At 56.7% G+C, this 26893-nt stretch overlaps 2 protein-coding genes across 5 annotated transcripts; one reads left to right on the forward strand and one right to left on the reverse strand.

Moving 5' to 3' along the window:
* Positions 1-1740: 1740 nt before the first annotated feature.
* On the forward strand, positions 1741-14119 carry LOC138730581 (collagen alpha-1(III) chain-like). Of its 4 annotated transcripts, none has more exons than XM_069875871.1 (12): positions 1741-1946; positions 7208-7305; positions 9850-9963; positions 10056-10202; positions 10294-10428; positions 10519-10668; positions 10944-11035; positions 11190-11347; positions 11486-11625; positions 11724-11855; positions 12612-12719; positions 13492-14119. In XM_069875871.1, exons 2-12 carry the CDS (start codon positions 7258-7260, stop codon positions 13672-13674), a joined length of 1407 nt encoding a protein of 468 aa, XP_069731972.1. In that variant the 5' UTR covers positions 1741-1946; positions 7208-7257; the 3' UTR covers positions 13675-14119. The 4 variants fall into 4 exon arrangements, with proteins under 4 accessions (XP_069731972.1, XP_069731974.1, XP_069731971.1 ...); XM_069875873.1 differs by lacking the exon at positions 1741-1946 and adding an exon at positions 4207-4254; XM_069875870.1 differs by lacking the exon at positions 1741-1946 and adding an exon at positions 5352-5607.
* PRICKLE4 (prickle planar cell polarity protein 4) lies at positions 14023-26845 on the reverse strand. Its single transcript, XM_069875875.1, has 10 exons — positions 26798-26845; positions 23919-24018; positions 23515-23626; positions 18511-18663; positions 18205-18312; positions 17986-18123; positions 17702-17902; positions 16569-16755; positions 16115-16393; positions 14023-15679 (listed from the first exon to the last, which is right to left on the reverse strand). The coding sequence occupies exons 4-10, from the start codon at positions 18658-18660 to the stop codon at positions 15195-15197; spliced, it is 1548 nt and encodes a 515-aa protein (XP_069731976.1). The 5' UTR covers positions 18661-18663; positions 23515-23626; positions 23919-24018; positions 26798-26845; the 3' UTR covers positions 14023-15194.
* Between the last annotated feature and the right edge of the window lie 48 nt (positions 26846-26893).

A 26893-nucleotide genomic window follows, 5' to 3' on the forward strand; every position in this document is an offset into this window, starting at 1 on the left:
TTTTCACCCCCCAAACCCACCTTTTCACCCCCCAATCCACCTTTTCACCCCCCCAAATCCACCGTTCTCCCCCTAAATCCACCTTATCATGCCCCAAATCCACCTTTTCCCCCCCAAAAGCCACCGTTTGCCTGCCCAAAGCCACATTTTCACCCCCTAAATCCACCTCTTCACCCCCCAAATCTACCTTTTCACCCCGCAAACCACCGTTTCCCTGCGCAAAGCCACCTTTTCATCCCCTAAATCCTGACTTTCACCTCCCCAAGACATACTTTCACCCTCCAAAACCACTGTTTCGCCCCCCAAAGACACCGTTTCCCCATAAATCCACTGTTTTCCCATAAATCCACCGTTTTTCCCCTAAATCCACCATTTTCACCCCCCAAATCCACCTTTTCACCCTTAAATCCACCTTTCCAACCCCCAAAGCCCCGTTTCCCCCCCCCCATATTGACTTTCCCTGCCCAAGGCCACCTTTTCACCCCTAAATCCACCTTTTCACTCCCCAAACCCACCTTTTCACCCCCCCAAATCCACCGTTTCCCCCCTAAATCCACCTTATCACGCCCCAAATCCACCTTTCCCCCCCCCCGCCAAAGCCACCTTTTCATCCCCTAAATCCACCTTTTTGCCCCCCAGATCCACCATTTCCCCACCCAAAGGCACCTTTTCGCCCCCTAAATCCACCTTTTTGCCCCCCAAATCCACCTTTTTGCCCCTCAAAGACACCATTCTACCCCCCAAAGACACCGTTCCACCCTCCAAATCCACCGTCTCACCCCCCAGAGTCATCCTTTCCCCCCTAAAGACACCGTTCCACCTCCCAGCCATCCCTTCACCTTCCAAATCCACTGTTTCGCCCCCCAAAGCTATCGTTCCCCTCCCTAAATCTACAGTTTCCCTGCCCAAAGCCACCTTTTCGCCCCCAAATCCACCTTTTCGCCCCTAAATCCACCGTTTCCCTGCCCAAAGCTGCCTTTTCGTCTCCTAAATCCACATTTTCACCCTCAAATCCACCTTTTCACCCCCAAAAGTCAACATTTCCCCACCCAAATCCACCATGTCGCCCCCCAAATCCACCTTTTCACCCCCAAATCCACCTTTTCAGCCCCCAAATCCACTGGGTCCCCCCAAATCCACCATTTCTCCACCCAAAGGCACCTTTTCACCCCTAAATCCACCTTTTCACCCCCCCAAATCCAATTTTTCGCCCCTCAAAGCCACCGTTTCCCCTACCAAATCCACCTTTTCACCCCTAAATCCACCTTTTCGCCCCCCAAAGCCACCTTTTCACCCCTAAATCCACCTTTCCCCCCCCCCAAATCCGACTTTTTGCCCCCCAAATCCACCGTTTCTCCACCCAAAGGCACCTTTTCACCCCTAAATCCACCTTTTCACCCCTAAATCCACCTTTTCACCCCCCCAAATCCAATTTTTCACCCCTCAAAGCCACCGTTTCCCCTACCAAATCCACCTTTTCACCCCTAAATCCACCTTTTCGCCCCCCAAAGCCACCCTTTCACCCCTAAATCCACCTTTTCACCCCCCCAATCCAACTTTTCGCCCCCCAAAGCCACCGTTTCCCCTACCAAATCCACCTTTTCACCGCCCAAAGCCACCGTTTCCCTGCCCAAATCCATCGTTTTCCCCCTAAATCCACCGTTTCCCCCCCTCAAATCCACCTTTTCTCCCCCAAATCCACCTTTTCCCAGCCCCAACCCAGGGTTTCCCCGCCCCAAGCCGCAGTTTAACAGGCAGCAGCCGCTCTTCCTGCCCTGCTCGCAGCCGGGTTGGGCTGTAACAGGGCTGGGGCACCGGCACCTCACCCTCCCCCCCACCCCCGGTCCCTTCTCGGTCCCGTTAAGAGCCGAGAAAGCCTCTGGAGCCCGAATTTGGGAGCGAACGGGAGGGATGCGGGACGGCGTGCGGGAAGGAGCTGGAGTGAGGTGGGTGCCTGGCTCCTCTCCCGAGAAACAAGCCACGGGACGGGTGGAAACGGCCTCAGGTTGCACCAGGGGAGGTTTAGATGGGATAAGAGGAAGGATTTCTACCCCTAAAGGGGTGCCAAGCGCTGGGAGAGGCAGCAGGGAAGGTGGAGGTGGTCAGAAAGGCTGTGGATGCGCACTGGGAGTCAGGGTTCAGCACTGGAGTCGATTCAAGAAGCAGTTAGTGCTGCAAAAAGTGGGATGCTTTTGCTTGAAGCTAAATCAAGTTTCATCTAAGTGACTGTGTTCTTTGAAAGTTAGGTAGAACGTCCCTCTGAGAGCGTGGGTTTACTGCACATGGTGTTTTTCCAGCCACTGTCCGTCCTTTGGAGGTGAAAACGTCTTGTGTTCAGTCTCATCTGTGCTGAGCAGAGGTCTCTCCTCTAACCCCTCTGTCTGCAGCCTTTCCCCATCTCCAATGCAAGGTCAGGCAGAGCTGGAGCCCAAGCTCCAAATGAGCAGATTTGACTGTGAAGTTCATAAAACATCAAAATGAGCCTTTGGAAAGGAATAGAACATGCCTAAGATTGCTGGGAGAATTTCTCTGTCTGCTTGCACGTGAGAGATCTCTTCTGTCCCAGCTCTGATCTGGCTGCATGGTCCATGGAGATCCCTGCCTCACGGCCCAGGCTGATAAAGGATGCTCCCTTTCTAAAACTCCAAAATGAGTCTTAGAGAGTTTTATTTCCAGTCTCAGAGTTGGCAATGTGAGGTTTATGGTAGGACTTGATGATCATAAAGGCCTTTTCCAACCTAAAGGATTGCATGATTCTATGAACACTTGGCTCACGAGCCTGGCCAGGTGGCAGGGAGGTTCCGCTCCTCCTGTCTGACTGGATTTTCCTGGTGTAGGTGCTGGATCTCAGAGCTGGGATGGCCCCAAACCCTGTGGTCGCACCCCAAAGAACAGCACCCAGCAGTAAATATGGATCATACCCACAGGCACCACAGCAGTGGCGTTGGAAATGGTCCCTCCTATATCCTCTAACCCCTTTCCAATGGTCCCTCCTGTTTCCTCTGCCCCCTGCATGTGCCTGTAGCTTCTTCCTGCTCCTTGTTCCCAAATCCTCCCTTTACTTTTGCCTCCCTCCAGCTCTTTCACACCAAGTCGAGGATCTCCATCCTCTCTTCCCCCTGGGACCTTCCCACTCCCCCTCTCCTGACAGCCCCTTGTCTCATCCTTTGTGGCTTTTAGGGAAAGAAAAAACCACTTTCTGTCACCCTCGGCATCACCACCTTCCCTGGGAAGAACCCATTTCCATTGGAAGGTGGCTTTCCAACAGCAAAACTCACCTCAATAGTAAGTTTATTAAGCCTCGCAAACAGGGTGAGCTTGGAGCAGGCTGGGTCCACTGAGATGAGGGCTCGACCCTGTGTGTTCCCCAGTGCCTGAGCTCTTGTGCCTGGAAAAAACAGCTCAAGGGACGGCGCCCTGCTAGAGTAACCTGGTCTGAGCTGGGGTGTGCACTGCAGAGCCCCAAACCTGCCGTGGTTTGCATCTTCTGGAGTGCACTGGGTGTCACCTGCTGCTACAGGCATGGGCAGGTTCTTCTAAGGGGGCTTTGTGGAATGAGAAGTGCCTGCAGGGCTGTGGGTTTGATTAGAGGCTTATATAAATGTTTCAACAATCAGCATAGAATTGTATCATAGAATCATAGCCCATCCAGTTCCACTGCCATGGGCAGGGACACCTCCCACTGGATCAGGGTGATCCAAGCCCCATCCAGCCTGTCCTTGGACCCGTCCAGGGATGGGGCAGCCACCAGTGCTCTGGGCAACCTCCCCAGCCTCACAGAAAGAAACATTTCTTCCTAATCTCTCATTTCAATCTCCCCTTTTCCAGCTGGAAACCTTCCCCTCCTCCCATCCCTGCCCTCCCTGATAAAGAAGGAGCCTCCTCCTTTGCTAACACTCCCCATCAGCCAGCTCACCCCAAGCCTCCCTCTTCTCCCTTATCTCCTCCTGCATTCCTGCAAGGTTACAAACTCTTCACCCTCCTGGTCTATAGAGGAGTTTGTGTTACTGGGCAGACCAGTTTGCACCAGGTCATTATCAAAGCTCCCGCTGCTGCTGTCAGACCCTGACAGGACGCAGATGGTTGTTGGGAAGGTGATGCTCATCCCAGAGCAGGGCAGGATGTCTGTACCTGGTACAAGCCCGTCTCGCCAGTGCTTGTGAACTCCCAGGAGTGCCATTCCCCGTGGGAATGCAAGGAAATAGGGAGGAGGAGGCGCTCTGTAGAGGTGCCTGAGACCTGGGTGCTGTGGGGGTAAGGAAAGATTTACATGGGGACTTGGGGGGGGAAAGGATTCATGCAGGAATTTGGGGAAATGGAGCTAAAATTGGGCTGAATGATTCCCACAGGGTGTGGGGAAAGAGGGCGAGGGTGCCCTCCTGTCTCCTGCTGAGGTTCAGGATGCTCTGTACCTCATCACGAGACAATCTCTGAACCCTTGCTCTCTCAGCATCTCTTGGAGACGAGTCAAAGCGGAGCTGGACCTGCCCTTGGTCTCAGAGCTCAGTGGTTTGTGTCTAAAGGAACGGGGTCCAGGAATTTCGGTGGATGTGTTATTGAGGGGCTGATGTGATTTGGAGGTAACAGCAACTTAAATTTAAATCGCAAAGTTAGACGACATGTTTTTCTAACTGTCCCACGGGGTTAAGGATGGCAGACTAGACTCTGTGTGTATATATAGTGAACATTCGTCTTATAATTAATATATAAGCAAAGTGAAAATTTTATTGTAATTGAGAGCAACGTGATTCAGGCTAAAGGACATTAATCAGAATATCTGTAGAAGCGATAGCATTAAAACAACACTCAAGTCAGTCGTTTACTAAATTAATATGTTGAATAATAGTTCAAAGCTGGCTTGATAATTAACTGTTTTATTGAGATTGGTGTTACCCATATTGGTGGCTGCAGGTCAAGGTCTTTTGCTCAGCCTCAAGGAGCAACCTTGAGAGGCTCAGTGCTCAAAGGAGGAATTCCAAACACACTCCCCTGGGGAGCTGGTGTGGAATTCCCACTGCTTGAAGCTGGGACTGGGCTTTTACGCTATAGAGTGATTGCCTGTCAGTCATTTGTCTCTCAGCCAAACCTTTTAGCTCAGTAAAACTCTGTTTATCTCTCAGGGCCATCTGGTTTCATATCCTATCCTGCAACATCTGTTTTCCCCGTGATTAACTATTCTTGGGGTTTCTGAGTCAAGCTGATCCTCAGTGTTCTTCAGCACTAGGGACACCACGGTTTCTCATCCAGTAAGTAGGGTGGGGGGAAGTTCCTATTTCACCCCGTCTTAGGCAGGGTGTCCCGCCGCTCTGGCTGTCCCAGGAGGAAATGTGTCAGGGGCAGCAGGATTGGGAAACCCTCGGAGCTGTGGGGCTGCCAGAGGGTTGTGATGCTGCAAGCAGGGCTCAAACCCAGCTGCAGTGCTCAAGCAGGGACCATCAAAGGAGCCTCAGCAGCACATCGGCCCCAAGCAGCTCTTGGTGAATCCAGTGGCAACAAGCTGAAGCCTTCTAGACATCCCAGTGCCAACTGTGCATGAGGAGCGGGGCTGCCCGTGCTGGGAGTGGGATGCTGGGCACGCTGCTCCTTGGTCTCCTGCTGTCAGCGAAGGTGGGGGTGATGGCAGGGTCCCTTCCTGCTGTATCGTGTCCTGCCAGGGCTCTCTGAACCCTCATCTCTGCCTTCCCTCCTCATCCCTGTAGGCTGAGCTATGGCCCTGGAGGACCTTGCTCCCCTAAATCTCTCAGCAAAAGGCCAGGAGCATCGTAAAGACCATGTGGCTGGTCAAGGTGATGCTGGAGCTGGACAGAGGCAGACGCTGGGTGTGTGGACTTGCATGAATCTCCATGCCTGGAGATGCAGGTTTCCCCCTTGCACAGATGCTCAGTGCCCTGGGGATGCAGGGGACCCCCCTTGCATGAGATCCATCCTTGCATGGATGCTCTGTTCCCTGGGGATGCAGGTTCCCCCTCGTACGGGTGCTCTGTTCCCTGAGGATGAAGATTCCCTCTTGCACGGATGCTCTCTGTGGTGCCCAGTCCCCTCCTCCCCTCTCCCAACAGCTCTAGACCAGTGGACGTTGCTGCCACGAATCAACAGGCACCTGATCAAAATGAGAACACAAAACCACAAGCCTTTTGCACCCCGAGTGAGCTCTGCTCAACACGATGCTGCAGAATCTCACTGCCTGAGGTCTGGAGTACCAGGGAGCTGGGTTTGGATTGTAAGAATAAGCCTAGGTTTTGCTTCAGCTGTTTTGTAGAGAATCATAGAATGATTTGAGGGTAGAGGATGCTGCTTTGGCCATTTTGGATAAGAACAACATGTAGTTTTTGAAGATATGTAGTTTTTGAAGAGGAAACAACTCTCTAAAAGGAAAAGAATAAGATATAAACTCCTGACAGGGTAAACTGACTGCACAAGAATCTGAGCCCCAAGCCTTGAGCAAGGGGAACAAGAAACCAGAGAAAGTATAAACCCCCACAACTCCTGTTAACAGGTTTGCCCCTTCTTTGGGACACACCTAACTGTGCCGACTTGTATTTTGTGATAAAACATGAATCTTTTGCTCCTCTACCTTTGCTTCCAAGACTTTATCCTTCCTAATTTTAATTCCTAAAAACACATTTCTTACAAGATCAAAACCTGCGAGTAATTGCGTGTAGGTAAAGGAACTTTGTAAAAGCTGATGTTAGGACAGAACCAGTTGAGGCTCTCACCAGCGCGGTGACATTCTAAGTCGTGAGCTTTATCTCTATTATTATTACTTTTGTTGTTAGTAGGCTTGTAGACGCTTCTATCCAGGACTATGGGAATAAAGCGAGAGCTGTTGGATCTCATAGAACTAGTTTCAGTGATAATTTAGATACTGAGGAAAAGGTGTTTGTGTTTTTAATCCTGGTGTTTGATGGATTTAGTTCTTTAGCCACTGGAGCCCTCTTATTCTCAAACATGGTTCTCTGGACATGGAGCTGGCGTTGTGCCTAGTTTAAAGAGTTGGGTGGCTGGGGAGGAATCTGGGTGCTCTTCCAATCCAGATCTGTCCTCTGCAGCCTGAACCTTTACCAACGCACAACCCCTCAGGGGAATCAGCTGATGCCAAGTCGGTGATGAGGATGGGATACACCTAATTGCTGCTAAATCTCATGGACTGTGGCTGAGTCTCATGGGCTGCAGCTGTGGTGAACACCACTGTCTCTCTTCTGTTTAGTGAGTTCACCTTGTGTTCATCCTGTGTCCGTTATCGTGCCCGAATCGCACATGAGCCCTCACCTAAGAGAAATCCGTCATCGCAAGGCAAGGCCGGTGGTAAGTCATTGTGATGCCTTCATGGGGATGTATCTAGACAAAACAGAGCTGGCAATTCCCAGGACCTCCATCTCGAGGAAGGATGGACCTTTAATTGGGATGCTTAAGTGGGAACGTGGAGTCATCTATCCATAGAATCACAGAATCATGGAATGGTTTGGATTGGAAGGGACACCAAAGCCCATCCAGTTGCACCCCCTGCCATGGGCAGGGACACCTCCTACTGGTTTAGGTTGCTCTAAGCTCCATCCAAGGGGTTGCTCCAAGCCTGGGGTCAGTGCACCCCTCGAGATTGTTTGGGTTATTGTGAGTGTTTATTCTCAGCAGCTGAAATTGAGGTAAGGAGAAGCTCTGCAAACAGGAGTAAAAGCACCTGGAGGGTATCGCAGCTTGGTTTTCAAGGAAGGAAAAATCATAGTGCTCAGGAGGGCTCCAGGGAGCTCCCTGGGAGGGGAATTGGCACCCGGCTGCCATCAGCAACTGCTGTTGGTTTGCATTCAGCAAATGCAGGGGGTGGAGGAGAACGAGCAGCCCCTTGGGCGAGGGGCTGCGGGGAGCTGGGCTGGGATGCAGGGGTCTCCATCTGACACGTCTGATGAGCTGCTTTCCACGGGATTGATCTGCCAGGTAAAACCTCAGCCTGGGGACATAAGTGTTATTTTTTTTCTCGTTTACTTTGGTACTGCCCTACCTGTGGTCCCTGCTGACCTGAGACAGGGTGGTGCCCGTGCTGCCATTAGCTCCTGCCAGACTGGGTGGAGGCTGTGGGTTTACCTGGTGGCTCTGGGAGCCCAGTGCCCCAGCGGGGCTGGGGTCAGCCGCTTTCCAATCAGACCAGTTGCTCCTCGCTCCCACGGCATCCTTTGCACTAAGCAGGGAAGCCACAAAGGCAGTTCCCAAGGGGGCCTGGGAGATATTCTCTTGTTTCTGCAGGGTTTGAGCTCAACCTGTGCCCGTGGGAGCCGCAAGGGGCAGGGATGCAGCCTGGAGTGGGGCTTGCACCCCGTTGAAGTGCCAGGCTGGCCAGGGGCATGCAGCACGCGCCTTGTCTCAAGCCTCAAGCTCCGCCAGGGGAGGTTTAGGCTGAACATTAGGAAAATATTTTTCACAGAAAGGGTCATTGGGCAGTGGCAGAGGCTGCCCAGGGAGGGGGTTGAGTCACCTTCCCTGGAGGGGTTTAAGAGATGGCTGGATGAGGTGCTGAGGGACATGGTTTAGTGATTGATGGGAATGGTTGGACTCGACGATCTGGAGGGTCTTTTCCAACCTGGTTATTCTATGATTCTTGTCCCTGTCCCAGCGCCAGGGAGGGCGAGCAGCTCGGCCAGTATCCCGTGGGACAATAGCAGGGTTGTGCCACTGGATGCTGTGAACTGTACAGCTTGTACCAGGCAATCGAAACGTGGCTCCAAGCAAGCCGAGGCTTGGATGGGCAAGGCGAGCCTCTTCAGACAGGGAACCCGGTGCCAAGGGAGCAGCCCCCGCCTTGCCAGGGTCTGTGTCCCTTCCCGGGACGGAGATCTGGTCCGTACAGTTCCCAGCTCAGCCATCTCCCACGGGTCCTCAGTGTGGCTCTGGACCTGGCCAGGAACGCTGCCCCCGAGCCAGCAGTGACGTCCAGGGGGACGTGCTCACCCACACCTCTCCCCGTGCAGCTGGGTGCTGACCTCCCAGAGCCCTCCGTTCGCTGGCATTGGGGCCACGAAAAGAGTTTTGCAAGATGTTTGCTCCGCTGCGCGGCAGGAGGAGCTTTCCCAGGGAGGTAGGTGGGTTTGTGTGTTTTCCGCTGCCTGCGTGGTTGGGAGTGGAGGAGCTTTGCAAGTTAGAGTCCCCACTGCTTCATTGCATGGGATGCCGAGGAGCCAGGAGAGCGTCGCTTCGTGGGGAAAAGTTGGGAATCATGTAGGACTTTGGTTTGGAGAGGAGGGTGGACACACTCTCTGTCCTGGATCAGCATCGAGCTGTACTCGGCACTGGTGAGACCTCTCCTTAAATCGTGTGTTCGGTTCTGGCCCCTCACCACAAGAAGGATGTTGAGGCTCTGGAGCGAGTCCAGAGAAGAGCAACGAAGCTGGGGAGGGGGCTGGAGAACAGGCCTGATGAGGAGCGGCTGAGAGAGCTGGGGGTGTTTAGCCTGGAGAAGACAAGGCTGAGGGGAGACCTCATTGCTCTCTACAACTACCTGAAAGGAGGTTGTGGAGAGGAGGGAGCTGGGCTCTTCTCCCAAGGGACAGGGGACAGGACAAGAGGGAATGGCCTCAAGCTCCACCAGGGGAGGTTTAGTCTGGACATTAGGAAAAAATTTTTCATGGGAAGGGTCACTGGGCACTGGCAGAGGCTGCCCAGGGAGGGGGTTGAGCCCCCTTCCCTGGAGGGGTTTAAGGGACGGGTGGACGAGGTGCTGAGGGACATGGGTTAGTGTTTGATAGGAATGGTTGGGCTCGATGATCCGATGGGTCTTTTCCAACCTGGTGATTCTATGATTCTATGATGCAAGGTTGAAGGGTCTCATCCTGCTTTCATCTCCCTGTATCCTCTCCACAGCCTGGTCCATGGCAAGCTGGACCACCACCTGCCCCTGCTCCTGGCCCCCCACATGCCTGGAAGAAGCCGCCCAGGCCAGGCCAGCGCAGGAGAGGCAGGGGCCGATGGTGCCCGGTAAGGGGGCGAGGTCTGGGGTGAGCAGCTGTGAGCGAGGGGAGATGGTACTGTTGGGATCCACCTACAAATCCAGCAATTTACTGTTGCAGCCTGGTCCCTGGGGCCCCAGACACTTCCCTGGCCCTGCTGCCTTCCACGGGAATGAGGACAGGAGATGGGGACCCCACGACGGTCCCCTGCCACCACCCACCTGGGACAACAGAGATGCGCAAGGACCTGAGAACGGCGTCAGTGAGGTCTGATATGGTGTGAGGGGAGGGGGAGTGGCTGCTGTGTGGCTGCCCTCAGCGTGCCACCATCCTCACCATGTGTGATTCATCATTCCAGCCCGTTCCCTGGGATGCCAGCCCTTTCCCTGGCCCTGCTGACTTCCGTGGGGCTGAGGACTGGAGATGGGGACCTCCACCACCCCCTTGGGACTGTGGAGGACATGAGCGAGGACTTGAGGGCGGCTTCGAAGAGGTCTGGCGTGGGGTGAGGGGAGGTGGGCTGAGGTGGGGTGGTGACCCCCCCCATGCTGTCATCCTCATCAGTGGTGACTTGTCATTTCAGCCCGGTCCCTGGGGGCCCAGGCCCTTCCCTGGCCCTGCCAACTTCCATGGGAATGAGGAGGACAGGACATGGGGACCCCCTGGCTGTCCCCCACCTCCTTGGAATGACAACCAAGGACCTGAGGACTTCTTCGGAGAAGGCTGGTTCCCAGTGAGTGGTGGTGGGCTGGGAGGAGGTGGCAGCAGCCGCGAGACCGAGGGTGGAACACGGGTGGAAGGGGGCAGGGGACATACAATGATCCGGTGGGTCTTTTCCAACCTGGTGATTCTACGATTCTATGATTTGCTGCCCTGGTGACAAGGACAGGACACAGGGACAGGTTTCCCCGCGCGGTGCTGGAAGCAGCAGCAGCATCCCAGCTTCTACACTGCTGTCGCAGCATCCCCTCTCCTGCTCCACGTCTAAATCCATCCCCTTCCCTGCAGGAGCCGCCGTTGCCTGCCCCTGACTGCTTTGCCATGCCCGAATTCACCGAGGATGAGCAGCACCCACCGTGGGCCCCCGCTAGCCTGCCAGGGTGGGTGCCCAGGGCGTGGGGTGGCGAGCAGGAGCACGGGGACCAGGCTCTGCTGCTCTAGCATTGACGCTGGCCCTACTTAGAGTGGGGGAGCTGCACTGGAGACCCCTTCCAGTCTAAATCCCCCTCTCTGGGGCTGCTTTTGCTCCTGCAGGGAGCGAGGAGGCTTCCAGGATGGCTACCCAGCCTGGGACTATCGTGGCGTGGGTGGGAAATGCTGCCGATGCTTTTGCTGTAGCCACGGAGAGTTAACCTTGATCCACCGAGATGCAGACTTGATCCAGCACCTCCCATGTCCTCAGCCCTCCAGAGGTTTGTGACAACCCTGTAACAGCTGCCCCAGGGCTGCAAAACGCCCTGTGCTGTGCTCGCCAGCATCTCTTTTGGTGCTCGCCGGCATCTCCTTGGGCAGAGCAAGAACTCACTCCTGTTGTGTTTCTCTCTCTGCAGGGAATCAGCCACCCTCTAGGTCCTCTTCTCTCCCTGGAAAGAGCCAGCCGAAGGTCGAAGAAGAGCGACAGGACTGTGATCCTCCTCAGCCACTTGTTTCCTTAAAAGATGATGCACAAAGCGGGGAGCAGACAGCTCAGGTTGTGTGGTTTTACCATCCCAGCTCCAAGCAGTGACATGAGTTTGCACGGTCTCAGCCCTATGCTGCCGAGCCCCTAACCAGTGTGGTTTTCCCCAGGACCCAGCAGTGGTGAGCACAAAGGTCCCGGAGCCCCCTGAACCGGCCAGCAGCCCTCCAAAGAGCCCAGCTGCTGATCCCCCGGCTGCAACAGAAGCTGTGGAGCTGGAGCAGGCAGCAGGAGAGATGCTGGTAGGAGATCCCCCCATCTCTTGGGGCAGGCAGGGAGGGACCCTTGGAAGTGCCTTACTCGGTGCTGGCTGTGCTGGCGATGCCGATAAATGGGAGACAGCTGGGAGAAAGGCCAAAAAAACCCTAACTAGGAGGCTTGAGAGCATGCTGGAGCGTGAACAACCCCAGGACTTGAGCTTTAACAAAGCATTGCAGGGTGGCTTAATTACTGCCTAATGGGGAAGAGAAATCATAGAATTATACAATAGTTTGGGTTGGAAGGGAGCTTAAAGATCATCCAGTCCCGTGCCCTGCCACGGGCAGGGACACCTCCCACTGGATCAGGGGCTCCAAGCCCCATCCAACCTGGCCTTGAACCCCTCTGGGGATGGGGCAGCCACCCCTGCTCTGGGCAACCTGTTCCAGTGCCTCACCAGTCTCGTCATGAAGAAATTCTTCCTTCTGTCTAGTCTAAATCTGTCCCTCTCTAGTTTATACCCATTGCCCCTAGTCCTATCACTACAAGCCAATCTGCAAACTGGGATCTCAACAGCGATGCTGCCAGGGCTGGAGCGGGGAGAAGAGGCCACGGGGCAGCTCCTGCACCCAAGAGAAGGGTGGCAACCAATGCCCCAGGGACCCCAGAGGGTCACCTCGCATGGTGACCAGTCAGTGCCAGCAGCCCCAGTTTGGCCCCAGCCTTGCCCAGTCTCTTTCCCCTTCAATGCCCAGAATCGTAGAATCCTCTGACCCTTCCTCGCCTTTTCCACTGCCCAGGCTGCAGGCGGCCAGCCCCGGCTCTGCTCTGCGCTCCCGAAGCCCTGCCCGGCGGGCAAGGACCCCCGCTCCGCCGCCATCCTCGCCAAGAAGGAGGAGATCGAGCGGGTGAGTCCTGGAGGACCCTGGCTGAGGCACATGGGGGTCTGGGATTGGCAGCGAGGGCCCCTTGAACTGTGGGAGGAGAATGAGGGGTGGGGGGCGTGAATTTAGCGTTTCTGGGATCATAGAATGGTTTGGGTTGGAAGGGACCTCAAAGCCATCCAGTTCCAACCCCCTGCCATGGGCAGGGACACCTCCCGCTGGCTCAGGGGCTCCAAGCCCCATCCAACCTGGCCTTGAACACCTCCAGGGATGGGGCAGCCACCACTGCTCTGGGCAACCTGGGCCAGGGCCTCCCCGCCCTCACAATAAAACATTTCTTCCTAAAATCTCATTTCAATCTCCCCTCTTTCAGCTGAAAACCGTTCCCCCTTGCCCTATCCCTGCCCTCCCTGACCAGAGCCCCTCCCAGCTTTCCTGGAGCCCCTTTCAACACTGGAAACTGCTCTAAGGTCTCCCCGCAGCCTTCTCTTCTCCAGGCTGAACAATCCCAACTCTCTCAGCCTGTCCTTGTATGGGAGGTTCTCCAGCCCCCGGATCATCTCTGTGGCCCTGGAGAGAAACCCCTTCTGGTGGTGGTGGTTGTAGGGGAAGGTGCTTGTGGACAAGCTGATCTTTAAGGTCCCTTCCAACCCAAACCATCCTGTGAATTCTGTAAGAAGGGGGTGAGGATTCATGGACCAGCCCTCGGAAGCAAAGTATCCCTAGTGGTGGTCGCCTGCTGCTGGTGGGGAGGTCCTGGGGTGCCCCGCGCTGACCCTGTGCCGCTCCCCTGCAGTCGTACCAGGAGTTCAGCCTGGCCACAGCCGTGGTGGCCGCAATGCTGCTGCAGAAGGAGCCCTCCTTGGAGGCACCGATGGGGCTGGCGCTGAGAGCCATCCTCCGCCAGGGCGGGATGCATTACGTGCGCGAGCTGGAGGACTTCATCGACAACTACGACTCCGCCACGCGCACCCGCTGAGGGGGCACCAGGGTGAGTGGGTGGACACCTCCCCTCGCCCGCCGAGGCTGGGGGTGCGGGAGGGCTGTGGAAGGATGGCTCGATGACCGAGGACATGATTTGATAGCAATGAACAATCCAGGGTTAACACTTGTGACTAGGCCTGGCTTTCCTCCTTAAAACTGACCTTGGTGTGTTGATAGAAGAAAGTGCATAACAAAAGCATAGAACTCAGTGCTGGAAAGTCCCTAAAACATCAAGACCATTGTACCCCCTTCGAGTGCTTAACATCTTTTAACCAATCTTGTAACTACTTAAGGTGCATGGACAGTACAGTAGGACCAATTGTTAGTTGTTTTATTAGCTTGTGCTCTGCTAGAATAAGTATATAAGGAGTGTTGTGTTTATGAATAAAGGAGAACGACTATACTCACATTGAGATTTCATCGTTATTCGGGGTCCGCCTCCCACTCCCACAGAGGGCCATGCTGGTGCATTGAGGGGCTCCTCAATGTTGATGGTGCTGAGCCCTCGGCTCAAGGTGGTGGAGACACGTTGGCACGGTCCCACTATCTCTCTTGGATACGAAGGAGGAGGCAGAGAGTTGGCTTAGTTATAGCCCTGCTCAAACCTGCACGTGCAGCAAAAGGGAGAGCAGGTTTTGTTGGAGGGTTGTGGGAGGGATGTTGAGGGTTGTGTTGAGTGGCTGTAGGGAGCCCCCCTCTGCCTTGGCTCCCGGCTCTGTTCTTATTTCTCAGGTTTGTGCCCCAAAACTCGGGGAATTGTTCTTGGTTTCAAATCAATAAATAAACCAGCCGTGTTCTTTGCAGTCACTGCTCTGGCAGGTCTCACTCTCCTGGGGCCGGCGTGCACGGGGAATGGTCCCAGAGCAGACCCCCATCCTGGACCCCTATTCCCAGCAGACAGCAGGGGATCCCAGTGACCCCTGGGTGGGAAGGAACAGGGCAGGTGTGTTGGCTTTCCAGTCTTTAGGTCTCAGCTGAGCTTTATTGGAGCATTGTCTGCAGCAGCAGCAGAGCTGTCCCCCTCTCCCCTCCCCTCCCTGCGGTGGCAGGAGGTGCCAGCAGGGCTGGAGAAGCAGCTGGCAGTAGCGCTCATCCTTCAAGGAGGTGTCCCAGGGAAGGATTTGGCCCTGGCAGCCAGCACCATTCGTGTCCCCATCGGTCCCCACTGCTCCCCACGGGGGGAGATGCAGGCAGCCGCCCTTGTCTTAAGCCCCCACCGCCCTCCCCTGCTGCGCGGCTGCTCTCCAGGGCTGCCGTCTTGTCGGAGATGGGAGTTGGAGACCATGCCCTGGTGTGGGCTGCGGGCTCCCTACCTGCTTTACCTGTTCCTAATTGAGGGAGAGGCCGGCAGGAATTGCAGGCTCTGCTTTGCCAGCAGCTGCCAGGAGGAAGGATCCCAGGAGCTTCCCCCCACCAGCCTTGGGCTGCATCCAAAACTCTCTTGGAACGTCTTCAGACCACAGAAGGGGCTGGCAGGACCCATCAGTGCTGGTCGAGGACCTCCTGTCTGTGCTGCTAGGACACGCTGCAGTGCCTGCTGCTGCCCCGCGGCTTTGCTGTCTTGCTCCCAGCCTTACCCAGGGGCTCCCTGCCCAGTGAACTCGTCCCAGGCTTGGGGATGGGCTTCCCGAAGAAGAAACCCTCTTCCTCTGAGTCCGAGTCTGAAGATGAAGAGCAGGTGGGACACCAGGAGTCATCCTCCTCCGTGATGTCCTGCAGGTCGATGTCCTCGGGCCGTGGGCTGTATGGGGCAGGGGATGTGGCTGCTTGAAAGCGTGGGTCTCCATGGCCTGTGGGTGTTCGGGGGTCAGGGCCCCCCAAAACTTGGTGGCTGGGGGCTCTGGGACCCTCTGTGCCGGGCTGGGGGCTGGAAGGGTGTCTGGCCAGCGGTCCCAGCATCCCTGTGTGGGCAGCATCCCTGCTCCGCTCCTCAGCAGTTGCTCCACAGTCTTCTGGGCTCCTGAACGCTGGATGCACGGAGGCCTGATCCAGAAACACCTCTGGGAGAAGGAAATCAAGGATGAGTGAGAAAGGGGAAGGCTGAGCCTGCCCTCCCCATAGCTCCTTGTGCTCCTCCAGGATGCAAGGGAGGTTTTACCAGCCAAACCCCCTCTGCCAGCGCTCCCCCTCCTGTGGGACAGGGGCTGGGGGCTCATTGCCACTGCTCCAGCCCTGGGCTGGGCTGCACCCATGCAACTTACAGAATCATAGAATGGCTTGGGTTGGAAGGGAACTCAAAGCCCATCCAGTTCCAACCCCTCTGCCATGGGCAGGGACACCTCCCACTGGATCAGGGGCTCCAAGCCCCATCCAACCTGGCCTTGAACCCCTCCAGGGATGGGGAAATAGCCCATAAAGTATCCATTGCCTGGGCAGAGGCCAGTTTTGCTCCCACTTTCCCCCACCACGTAGGGAGCAGAGCAGTAGGATCCTACCAGCTCCTTCCACCCGCTGCCTGCAGCCCCCGGCAGGGCCAGCTCGGGCGAGGGGTGTCGAGTCGGGGGACGGGGCCGAAGCGAAAGCCGAGTCTGATGAATCGGAGGTGGTGGAGGATGCATCCTGTCCCAGGCTGCAGGTTTCGGAGCAGAAGAGGCGTCCGTGGTGGGACACGAAGGGCTGTCCGCGCAGCGGCTTGCGGCAGAGGCTGCAGCAGAAGCAGGCGGCGCGGGCGTGCCAGTGCAGCCCTTGGTGGGTGGCCTCCTCGCTGTCGGCACCTAAGGGGCAACGGCAGGTGAGGGGGTGGCTCTTCCCAGCGCCGCGTGCCAAAAAGCATCCTCCGCGCCGAGCCGCGGGGCTCTGGCTCCGCCGCTCTCCCAACCCACACCCCACCTGCCCGGGCACGGAAGCCTCGCTGCACCCTGCCCCGGGGAAACGGGGAACGGGCCGTACCGATGGGGTCCCCGCAGGCCTGGCAGGGCTCGGCAAAGAAGTTTTCGAAGCAGGTGCGGCAGCAGGGCCGGCCGCTCTTCATCACGTAGCGCTGGCCGCGTAGGGGTACGTCGCACTCCAGGCAGCAGAAGTGCTCCAGGTGCCAGCGCTGGCCCTCAGCCTCGATGCACTCCTCCATGAAGATGAGCTGGAAGGGGGAAAACCAACCCATCCTCTAAGCATCCAGCTGGGAAACTCATAGCCCGGAGGATGCTTTGCTGTGCGGAGGAGAGAGGAGCCTCGGTGCCGCAGCGTGGGCATGGGGCTCTCTGCAAGACTCAGCAAGGAATCTTTCCTCCTGGCCACCAGGGGCTCGAAGAATCATAGAATTATGGAATGGTTTGGGTCCAAAGGGACATCAAAGCCCATCCAGTCCCACCCCTGCCATGGGCAGGGACACCTCCCACTGGATCAGGGGCTCCAAGCCCCATCCAACCTGGCCTTGAACCCCTCCAGGGATGGGGCAGCCACCACTGCTCTGGGCAGCCTGGGCCAGGGCCTCCCAACCTCACAGCAAAACATTTCTACCTAAGATCTCATCTCAGTCTCCCCTCTTCCAGCTGAAAATCATTCCCCCTCATCCTGTCCCTGCCCTCCCTGATCTAGAGCCCCCCCCCAGCTTTCCTGGAGCCCCTTTCAGCACTGGAAGCTGCTCTAAGGTCTCCCCGCAGCCTTCTCTGCTCCAGGCTGAGCAACCCCAACTCTCTCAGCCTGTCCTTGTACAGGGGGTTCTCCAGCCCTTGGATCATCTCCGTGGCCTCCTCTGGACTCGCTCCAACAGCTCCATGTCCTTCTGAATGTGCTGAGGACTCCAGAGCTGGACACAGGGCTCCAGGTGGGGTCTCACCAGAGGAATAGATGGGCGGAATCACTTTCCTTTCCCTGATGCAGCCCAGGATATTCATAGAATCACAGAATCATAGAATCACCAGGTTGGAAAAGACCCACCGGATCATCAAGTCCAACCATTCCTATCAAATACTAAATCATGCCCCTCAGCGCCTCCAGGGAAGGTGACTCAAGCCCCTCCCTGGGCAGGAGCTTTTAACAGCAGCCAAAGGGAGGTAAAAGCCTCTCCCCTGCCCAGCACCAACCTGGTCACAGGAGGCACAGCGGGGTCGGAAGAGCTCGGCGTGGTGCCGGCCGCAGTAGATCCTCCCATCCTGCTGGAAATAGATGAGATCCACCAGGGGCTGGTGGCAGAAGTGGCAGGAGAAGCAGGACGGGTGCCAGAACTGGTCCCCGAGCCGAGATGCTGAAATCCCTGGGTCCCCTTTGTTCAGCCTCCGGCCGCACTGCAAGGCAGACGGATGGAAAAGTTGGGATCAGGTTGGCTTTGGGAAAGCGGGAGCTGAGGGCGATGGGGCAGGCGTCTCACCTTCTTGCAGGGACACCCGTGGCAAGGACCTGGCACGGGACACGCCAGCCCCTGCCCCAGGGCCTCCCGTCTCCGTCGGGCGCTGAACGCTCGCAGCTGCCTCCTCTCCTCCTCCGCCAGGTCCAGGCAGTAGCGCTCCTGCATGGAGAGGCGGAGGTGAGCGGGATGCACAATGGGTGAAGCCCAGGGTGGGCAGCGAACAACAAATGCGGGTCTTACATCGCAGTCCTGAGGAGGCAGCTGCTGCAGGAGGGCTCTGGCGCGGAGACGGATCTTGTCATCGGGAGAGGGAGGCTGCGTGGAGCGGGTGCTGAAGCACGCTGGGACCTTGAGATGTTGCGCGGGAGAGAGAAACACAAGCAGATTTTGAGAGGGATTAAGCCGCTTTGCTTGAAGGTGCTAAACCTTGAGTTTCAGCCCAGGGCTGCGGGTGCTGGGCTGTGAGAACCACCCATAGATGGCACCCGAAGGGCTGGGGGAGAGCAGGGAGTAAAGGGAGAGCAAGAAAGCCAGGGTGCTGCCCACCTCGGGGAGCACGGGGTCCGCAGGGGGCTCCGGATACTCTTCCAGGGCACAGCCGGAATCGCTGTCAGACGAGGCTGGTGGGAGGCTGGTGGTGGTGCCGCAGGGAGGACGCTCGTCTTGCTGGGGCCATGCGAGGCTCGGCAGGGACATGAGCTGGGGAGAGAGGATCAGAGTGGGTGAGAGCCTCGGCAAGGCAGGGAGCAGGGGTCCATCCCTAGGACCTGTCTCCATCTAGCAGCAGGATGAGCAGCCCCTTGTCCTGGGGAGGGACCTCAGGGGGGTCTAGGACAACTCTCTATGGCCAACTCTCCATGGGACGACTCTACGAGGGTCAAGCCTAACCCTAACCATCAGCCTAACCCTAACCTTAACCATATTAGCTCCCTGTGAAGACTTGTTCCCAAAGGAGTTGTCCTTTCCCATGGCTGGGGGCTTGGAATTAGATGATCTTTAAGGTCCCTTCCAACCCAAACTATTCTATGATTCTATGATTCTATGATTCTATGATTCTATGATTCTATGATTCTATGATTCTATGATTCTATGATTCTATGATTCTATGATTCTATGACTCCCGACCTCAAGGCAGGTCCAACCGGGACCACCACAACCTCAAGACCCTTGGATGAATCCCCGCAGAAGTCCAAGGGGTTTTGGGGCTGCTCCTTTCTCTGCAGGGTTTATAAGCAAACCCACACTGAGCAGGAGGTGCTCACAGGACGGTGATGGGTTGAAACTGGGCAGGGAAATCCCCAGGTTGGGAGCTGTGCTCAAGCTGGAACAGGTTTTGGGAAAGCGGTACCATCGTTAGCTCACCCACAGCAGGAGGTTTTCCCCAGGTGCTGCCTGCCCCTTGCTGGCACGGCTGATCCTTGGTGTAGTGGCTTGTCTCTGAGCGGGACAGTGGGAGGAGACCGAGGTCCAGCCCCATGCAGTGGAAAATAATTTATTCCCCTCGGGCTGCTATTGTTCTGCCCCGAGCCGTCAGCTCGCCCAGCCAACACCACCTCTCCTGGCTAATGGTTAGGTGGTGGAAACCCATCCGGTCCCGTTCCCTCCTCCCCACGCGGTGCTTTTCACTGCTCGCTTCCTTCCTGGCTTTGGCTTCCCAAAACAAAGGCGCTGGGGTGGCTCCTGGGGCTCCCTGGACATCAGCCCAGAGTCCTACGCCCTCTGCCCGTGCTTCCTGCCCCGGCGTGGGGAGCAAGGGTGGGATGCGGGTGGGATCAACCAAACAGCCCCAGGACCCCCCTGGATTCAACCACACAATCTCCACCTGCTCTGGGACGTGTTTTGAACATCAAGTGGCCAATGGCATCTTGGCTTGGATCAGACACGGCGTGACCAGCAGGGCCAGGGAGGTTCTTCTCCCTCTGGACTCAGCACTGGGGAGACCAAACCTCGAATCCTGTGTTCAGTTCTGTCCCCTCACCACGAGAAGGATGTTGAGGCTCTGGAGCGAGTCCAGAGAAGAGCAACGAAGCTGGTGACGGGGCTGGAGAACAGGCCTGATGAGGAACGGCTGAGAGAGCTGGGGGTGTTTAGCCTGGAGAAGAGGAGGCTGAGGGGAGACCTCATTGCTCTCTACAACTACCTGAGAGGAGGTTGTGGAGAGGAGGGAGCTGGGCTCTTCTCCCAAGGGACAGGGGACAGGACGAGAGGGAATGGCCTCAAGCTCCACCAGGGGAGGTTCAGGCTGGACATTAGGAAAAAATTTTTCCTGGAAAGGGTCATTGGGCAGTGGCAGAGGCTGCCCAGGGAGGGGGTTGAGTCACCTTCCCTGGAGGGGTTTAAGGGACGGGTGGACGAGGCGCTGAGGGACATGGGTTAGTGATTGATGGGAACGGTTGGACTTGATGATCCAGTGGGTCTTTTCCAACCTGGTGATTCTCTGATTCTATGAAGTGGCTCGGCATGGGCTCAGGCTGAGGGTTGAGGGGCGGTAATCCCCAGGCCATGCACCTCGGTCATCCTGCATCATCACTACCACCATGAGAACTAGTTCACTTCTCTGTCCTGGGATGGTTTTGCTGCACATCTGGTTTATCACCTCCTGCCTGCGCTGTCAGGTCCACCCTGGCCAACACCAGCAGCTGCATCCCCAGGGCTCCCACTAAACAGCTTTGACACTCCTAGCTCAGCCCTTGCTCCCAGCATGCTCCTTCCCACCACAGATTCCCCTCCTATAGAGCATCCCCCTCCTATATAGGATCTCAGGGTGCTGGGATGTTGCACCCGAACTGGGATCTGGAGCCGGGATCAGCTCAGATTTCCCTGCCAGGCACCTGAGTCAATGATTAACGCTGCAGATTGGCTAATCAGTGGGATAAAACAAAAGGGCTGTTTGCCCCTTCCTGTGGTTTGGGGTCTGGATTAGTTCAGAGAGGCTGCAGGGCTGCTTGCATGGTGCTTTTAAATCTTTGCTCAGCTCTGGGACCTGCAGAGGGATGAAATCATCATCACTCTGTGTATCTGCAGCCCAAGGAGAGCTCTGCCCTCGCTGATGCGGTGAAGGGCCAGTAACCAGCCTTGGCTCTCTAGCTGCGCAGGAGGATCCATCGCTGGGGATGCTGAACAGGGACCTCTGTGGGCTCAGAGACCTGTCCCAGCTCTGCTGCTGCCTTCTCTGGGTAACACGTCTGCTTTTCCTGGGAGTCCTGTGCTGTGCTTCTTAAGCCTCCAAGCTGCCTTTGGCTAATCTGCTGGAGCTTTGCTGTAATTAAACCCCTGTGATGCTCCACGGTCTCAGCAGAGCTGGAGGGGTCTGGGTGGCCCCAGCTCAGGGGGCGCAGGGCACCTCAGTTCCAGTGGGGAAGCCAGTGGGGGGATGCTGGGGGAGGGCAGGGCTCCTGGCTGCTGGGAACCCAGGGGATTGTGCTGGAGAGCCCAGCCCAGCCCGGTTTGATGTGATTACGCCGGCTGGCAGCCGTCTGGGCTGTAGATGAGTCCCTGTAATTAGCCCCAGACGGTGACACTGGTGCGCACCTCCCATGCTAAGGAGCCAGGCAGCCCCAACAGGTCCGTCTCCTCTGTTCCTCGTCCCTGTCCCCTTTTCCTTGCCGCCTGCAGGCAGCCCTGCTCTTGCTCTTCCCTGCTGGCCTGCCAAAGGGATACAAGGATGCTCGCTGCCCTCAAAAACAGGGAGAGCAGAGAGCCTGGACCAGGCATCAGGGGCGATGCAGCAGGGAGCTTGGGGAAGCGCAGACCTCAGCGCTGGAGGTGCATCCTCCCCAAGAAGGGACCAGTGTGAGGGACCAGTCGGATGGGCTGACTGACACTGGTTCTTTTGTCTTTGCTTTAAAAGCCTCTCATCCTGCCCCTGGGAACTCCCCCAGACTGCAACCGCTCAGCTCCCCAAAGGATGGGCAATGGTCCTGCCGCTCTCCCCGGCTCCCTCGAAGCCTTTTGGTGTTTGCCAGGCTGCAAAGAGCCACCCAGGCTCCCATCCCAGCGTAAATTCATGGGAATATTAATCGTATTTGGCTACCCGGGAGCAATCCCCATCCCCAGCTGGGGTGGGGGGTGCTTCCAGCCCCCTCCAGCCAAGGTCCCACATTAACTTGCAGTGCAGCCACCCTGGCCCATTGGCATTCAGCGCGGGTTCCCGGTTCCCAGCACAACCAGGAGCTGATCCACATCTCCGCTACAACTTTTGCTTTTCTAAATTCACCTCTCTCCATCTTAGAAGACCCACTTTCACACCCCCGTAGCTCCAAACGCTCCCCAGCACCCTAACCCTGAGGAGATACGATTGGTTCTGATGAAATTTGATCCGATGGGTCTTTTCCAACCTGGTGATTCTATGATTCTATGAAACACAACATCTCTACATCACCGAGAAGCCCAGATCCCCTTTGAGCCACCCCAAAACACCAGCAGCTTTTCGAGGCGTAGCATCTGCGTTCCCTCACCCACGGGATAACCTGTTTTCGCTTGAGCTCCTGTCAACACAGCTGCGAGGAAGGTACGTGGAAATAAAGATGCAGGGCAATAAAGATGCATCTCTTCTAGGGTGAGATAAGCCGAGGGCTGGCAAGGCGAGCTGGAGCAGCAAGTCCTGCAATGCAGCCCAAGCTCCTGAGCTGGAGCTTGTCTTGTGAAGGAGCCCCCAGTGGCTTTTGGACCTGGTGGAGCAACACTTAGAATCATAGAATCATAGAATAACCAGGTTGGAAGAGACCCACCGGATCATCGAGTCCAACCATTCCTATTCAGTCATCCTGAGGGCCAGTAGCGTGGAGAAACAGGGTCAGCGCAGCCCCAGCCGCGATTAGGGGGTCTCAGCATCCTGCTCTGTCATATAGCATCACGCCTTCTGTGTCACCAGAGGGGACCGTGGCCAACCCCACTGGGGGATGCGCCAGTGCTGCAAAGGGCTTTTCCCAGTGTGTTTTCCCCATCCTGAAGCACACGCATGGCCGGCCACCGTGGCTCGGTGGAGAGCAGTAATCCATTAACCCACTGTAACTCAGCCACCTGTACCCCCGTAGCGATGAACCGCGACCTCGCCTCTCCCCCACGGCCACCGCATCGCATCCCAGCACCTTGGTGTGCAGGGCTCGGCTGCCTCCGGTGGAAATCTCCATCCCCAGCCCCCTAACGCTCCATTCCCAGGTGGAGGAGGGACGGTGGAGCCAACACGCCTTCCTCGAGACCCTGGGTGGCCAAGGGAGTTGGGTGGCCCTGCCAGCCCCACGCGTCTACGTGCTCCGGGATGTGGAGGTGGCTGGGATGGCAGAGTCTGGCATGATGGAGCAGATCCCAACTCCCGCTCTCGAGGGACGTTTTCCCCAAAAAACAAAGCCTGCAGGAGCAGCAATACCAACCTGCTCCCTCCATTTACTTCTCCCGGAGAAGAGCAACCAAAAAACCCTCCCTCGTTTCCCTTCCCGTCGCAACGATTCCCAGACTTGGGTGTCCTCAACTCCCAAGTGCCTTCTCCTCCAGCTCAACGCGTAGCTGGGAGAACCGAGCCCAAGAAACCTTTTTTCCAGCCTCACCTACCTGCTCTTTCCCAGCTCTCGTGTCCCTGGGTTCTGCCACTCTCTCCAGCCCCACGCCAGCCGTCCCGCCCCGCTCCGGAGGAGGCGAGGGAATGGAGCCCAAGCGAGGAAAACTTTGCGAAGCGAAAGGAAAACATCCAAAGCTCAGTCAGGGAATCTTTTTTTTTTTTTCCCCTCTCTCTCTCTTTTTTTTTTGTTGGTTTTTTTTGTTTTGTTTTAATCTGCCTGCCCAGGAAACTGGATCTGTGTCAGCCGGGGTCCTAATTACAGGCTTTTTAGCCTAAATCTACAGAGACAGCCAATGGCTGGGAATCACAGGGCAGGCAGGGAGGGGAAGAGCAAAAGGGGGTTTATATTAACCCTACAGGGGAAAGAGCTCTAGATGACATCTGTTTTTTTCCCTACCTCTCATTTTCCGAGCGCCCGCGCCCTTCCCTCCATCGGTTCACCCCAGGTTGCCGTTTTGATGACTTTTTATGATCCGCGCGGTGATTTATTTTCCTGCCTAGATCAGAAAGCGTTGAAGCTTCATGAAAGAAGGGAAGTATCATTACACCCCAATTTAGAGGTGCAGAAACTCCGGCTGGGCTCCCACAAAGGATTTAGCCGGAGGCAAGTCAGGATGTCCTAGTTTTAGCACCTGACGAGCCTCCTAAAAGCCATCTAGACCGGCTTTGGCTGCAGCAATTGCTCTTGGGTGAGAGTCAAGGTAAAACGTTTCACGGTCTGACGCAAGCCAGAGCGTGTTTATTGTATTTCTGTGTATTCCTCACAGATTTTCTTGCCTGCTGATGTGACTTTGGGCATGGGCTCTGACACGGCATCCCCCAAACGCACACATTTTTGATAGGAATGGTTGGACTCGTTGATCCGGTGGGTCCTTTCCAACGTGGCGATTCTATGATCTGCGGGGATGGACCAGACCTCTGCACCTGTGTGGTCTAAACACCTCGTTGCCCAGGATTTGTGTCTTGTTCTAGGGCTCCACTGGGAGCCCTGAGGGATGCAGGTGGCTCCTGCGTTATGTAGATCCCTGGGACCACAGCTGGGACCACAGTAGATAGATGGATAAGGTCCTCAGAGATATGGTTTAGTATTGGACAGGTATGGTTGGACTTGATGATCTCAGAGGTCTTTTCCAATCAAATAATTCTGATTCTAAACCTCTGAAGTGATGGGAATTTGTCAGAGGAGGCAGTTGGGTTCCACAGCGAGCTGGTGGCCCTGCTGGAGAGGCCGTGCAGGATGGTGTGGTTGCATGGCTTATGGCATCGCTCACAGGGGGCTGATATCTCTGCAAAATCACCTGGGCAGGGACAGATGGACGAGGAAAAGGAGAAGGGGCAGGTGAGCATCTCTGCAAGCCTCTGCTCTCCACTTCCTCACGGAGAGGTCCCATCTGGGTTGTCCAACCAGTGCTGCAATTCCCCAGGCGCCCTTTAAGATCGGTGCCAGGCAAGTTTATCTGCTGTTTGGCTTCGATGGGAGGTTGGTCTCTTTATCTTGACCCATTTGCCGCTACGGACTTTGTCCCACTGAGGAGGCCCCCCCTCCTCCCCACTGCCAGCTTCCAGCTCTCATGTTCCATTGTACCTCTGCACGCTGGAAAGATTTAAGGGGCAAAGTCCTTGTTAGGAGACCAGCTGGGCACAGACAGATGGGTCACTCCAGGCTTTTTGAGGAGAGGCCAGCCACTGCTCCACCAAAGCCACCGCCCTGGAAACACCATGAGGTCCCCCCTGGGCGCTGGGTGAAGATGCACGCACGACACGGGGCGTGTGATGGGCAGGACACCAGCCCGACGGGCTTCTCTGCTGCCAAAACACCGCGGCGTGACCGGCGTGTGGCCGGCAGCGTCCCTGTGGAAAGGGCAGGGCTGCAGAGGCACGGCGGCTTGGTGACTCGGCGCTGGAGCAGACCAGGAGTGCTCACGTGTCATGGTCAAAGGAGCTGGTGGCCACCACCATCCCTCCGAAGCTGTGGCTGATGTTATAGATCTTCATGGAATGGTTTGGGTTGGAAGAGACCTCAAAGCCCATCTGGTTCCTCCGCCTGTCATGGGCAGGGACACCTCCCACTGGCTCAGGGGCTCCAAGCCCCATCCAACCTGGCCTTGAACCCCTCCAGGGATGGGGCAGCCACAACTCTACTGGGCAGCCTGCGTCAGGGCCTCCCCACCCTCACAGCAAAACATTTCTGCCTAAAATCTCATCTCCATCTCCCCTTTTTCAGCTAAACCCACCCCTCTCATCCTATCCCTGCCCTCCCTGATCCAGAGCCCCTCCCCAGCTTTCCTGGAGCCCCTTTCAGCCCTGGAAGCTGATCTATGGTCTCCCTGCAGCCTTCTCTGCTCCAGGCTGGACAACCCCAACTCTCAGCCTGTCCTCATACGGGAGGTTCTCCAGCCCTTGGATCATCTCCGTGGCCTCCTCTGGACTCGCTCCAACAGCTCCATGTCCTTCTGAATGTGCTGAGGACTCCAGAGCCAGACACAGGGCTCCAGGTGGGTCTCAGCAGAGCAGAGCAGGGGGGCAGAATCCCCTCCCTCCCTGCTGGTCCCTCTGGGTTGGCTGCAGCCCAGGACACGGTTATTTTTCTGGGCTGTGAGCGCACGTCGCCAGCTCCCGTGGAGCAACTCATCCCCCAGCTCCGCGCTGGAGAACGCAGAGAGGTGGACAACGAGTCCAACTGTAAAAAACTGCAAGCGTGAAAACCACAACCGTAAAACCTGCAGATTTTTTTACCCCCCAAGTCCCCCTCCACTGACCTCCCCTGCATCACCCCCTTAGATCACCCCCCCCCAAATCTCCCTCCACTGACCCCCCAACAAAGCCTCCCTGAGCTCTGCAACACCCCTTCACCCTCCCAAACGGCCTCCACCTACACTCCAGACCCCCAATTCCCCTCCACGGACCCCCTAGAGCATCACCCCTCCATTCACACCCCCCCCTAAAACCCCAGGACCCCCCTAGGCCCAGCCCCCCCGTGGCCCCGCCCACACGACCACGTGACCAAGAGCGCTACCATGTGACCACGCCTCCTCCCGGGTGACCACGCCCACACCACGTGACCACACACCCGTGTGACTAAGGAGCTCCCACGTGACCGCGTACTCCCGCTCCGTGACCACGCCCCCTCCCCCTGTTGGCCACGCCCTCTCTCCCACGTGACCACGCTCTAGCTCCCATATGACCTTACCCCTCCCACGTGACTGTCCCCTTGGCCACGCCCCTTCCTCGTGACCACGCCCCCTCCCAACGTGACTACGCCCCATATAAGCTCACCTATAGCCGCGCCCCTTTCCCCCGCGCGCCCCCTGGCGGCCGCTCCGGGCCGGGTCCTCCAAGCGGCGCTCTGGGCGGCGGGCGCGGACTCGGTGC

This window comes from Phaenicophaeus curvirostris, chromosome 24 (assembly GCF_032191515.1).
Source record: "Phaenicophaeus curvirostris isolate KB17595 chromosome 24, BPBGC_Pcur_1.0, whole genome shotgun sequence".
Lineage (NCBI taxonomy): Eukaryota > Metazoa > Chordata > Aves > Cuculiformes > Cuculidae > Phaenicophaeus > Phaenicophaeus curvirostris.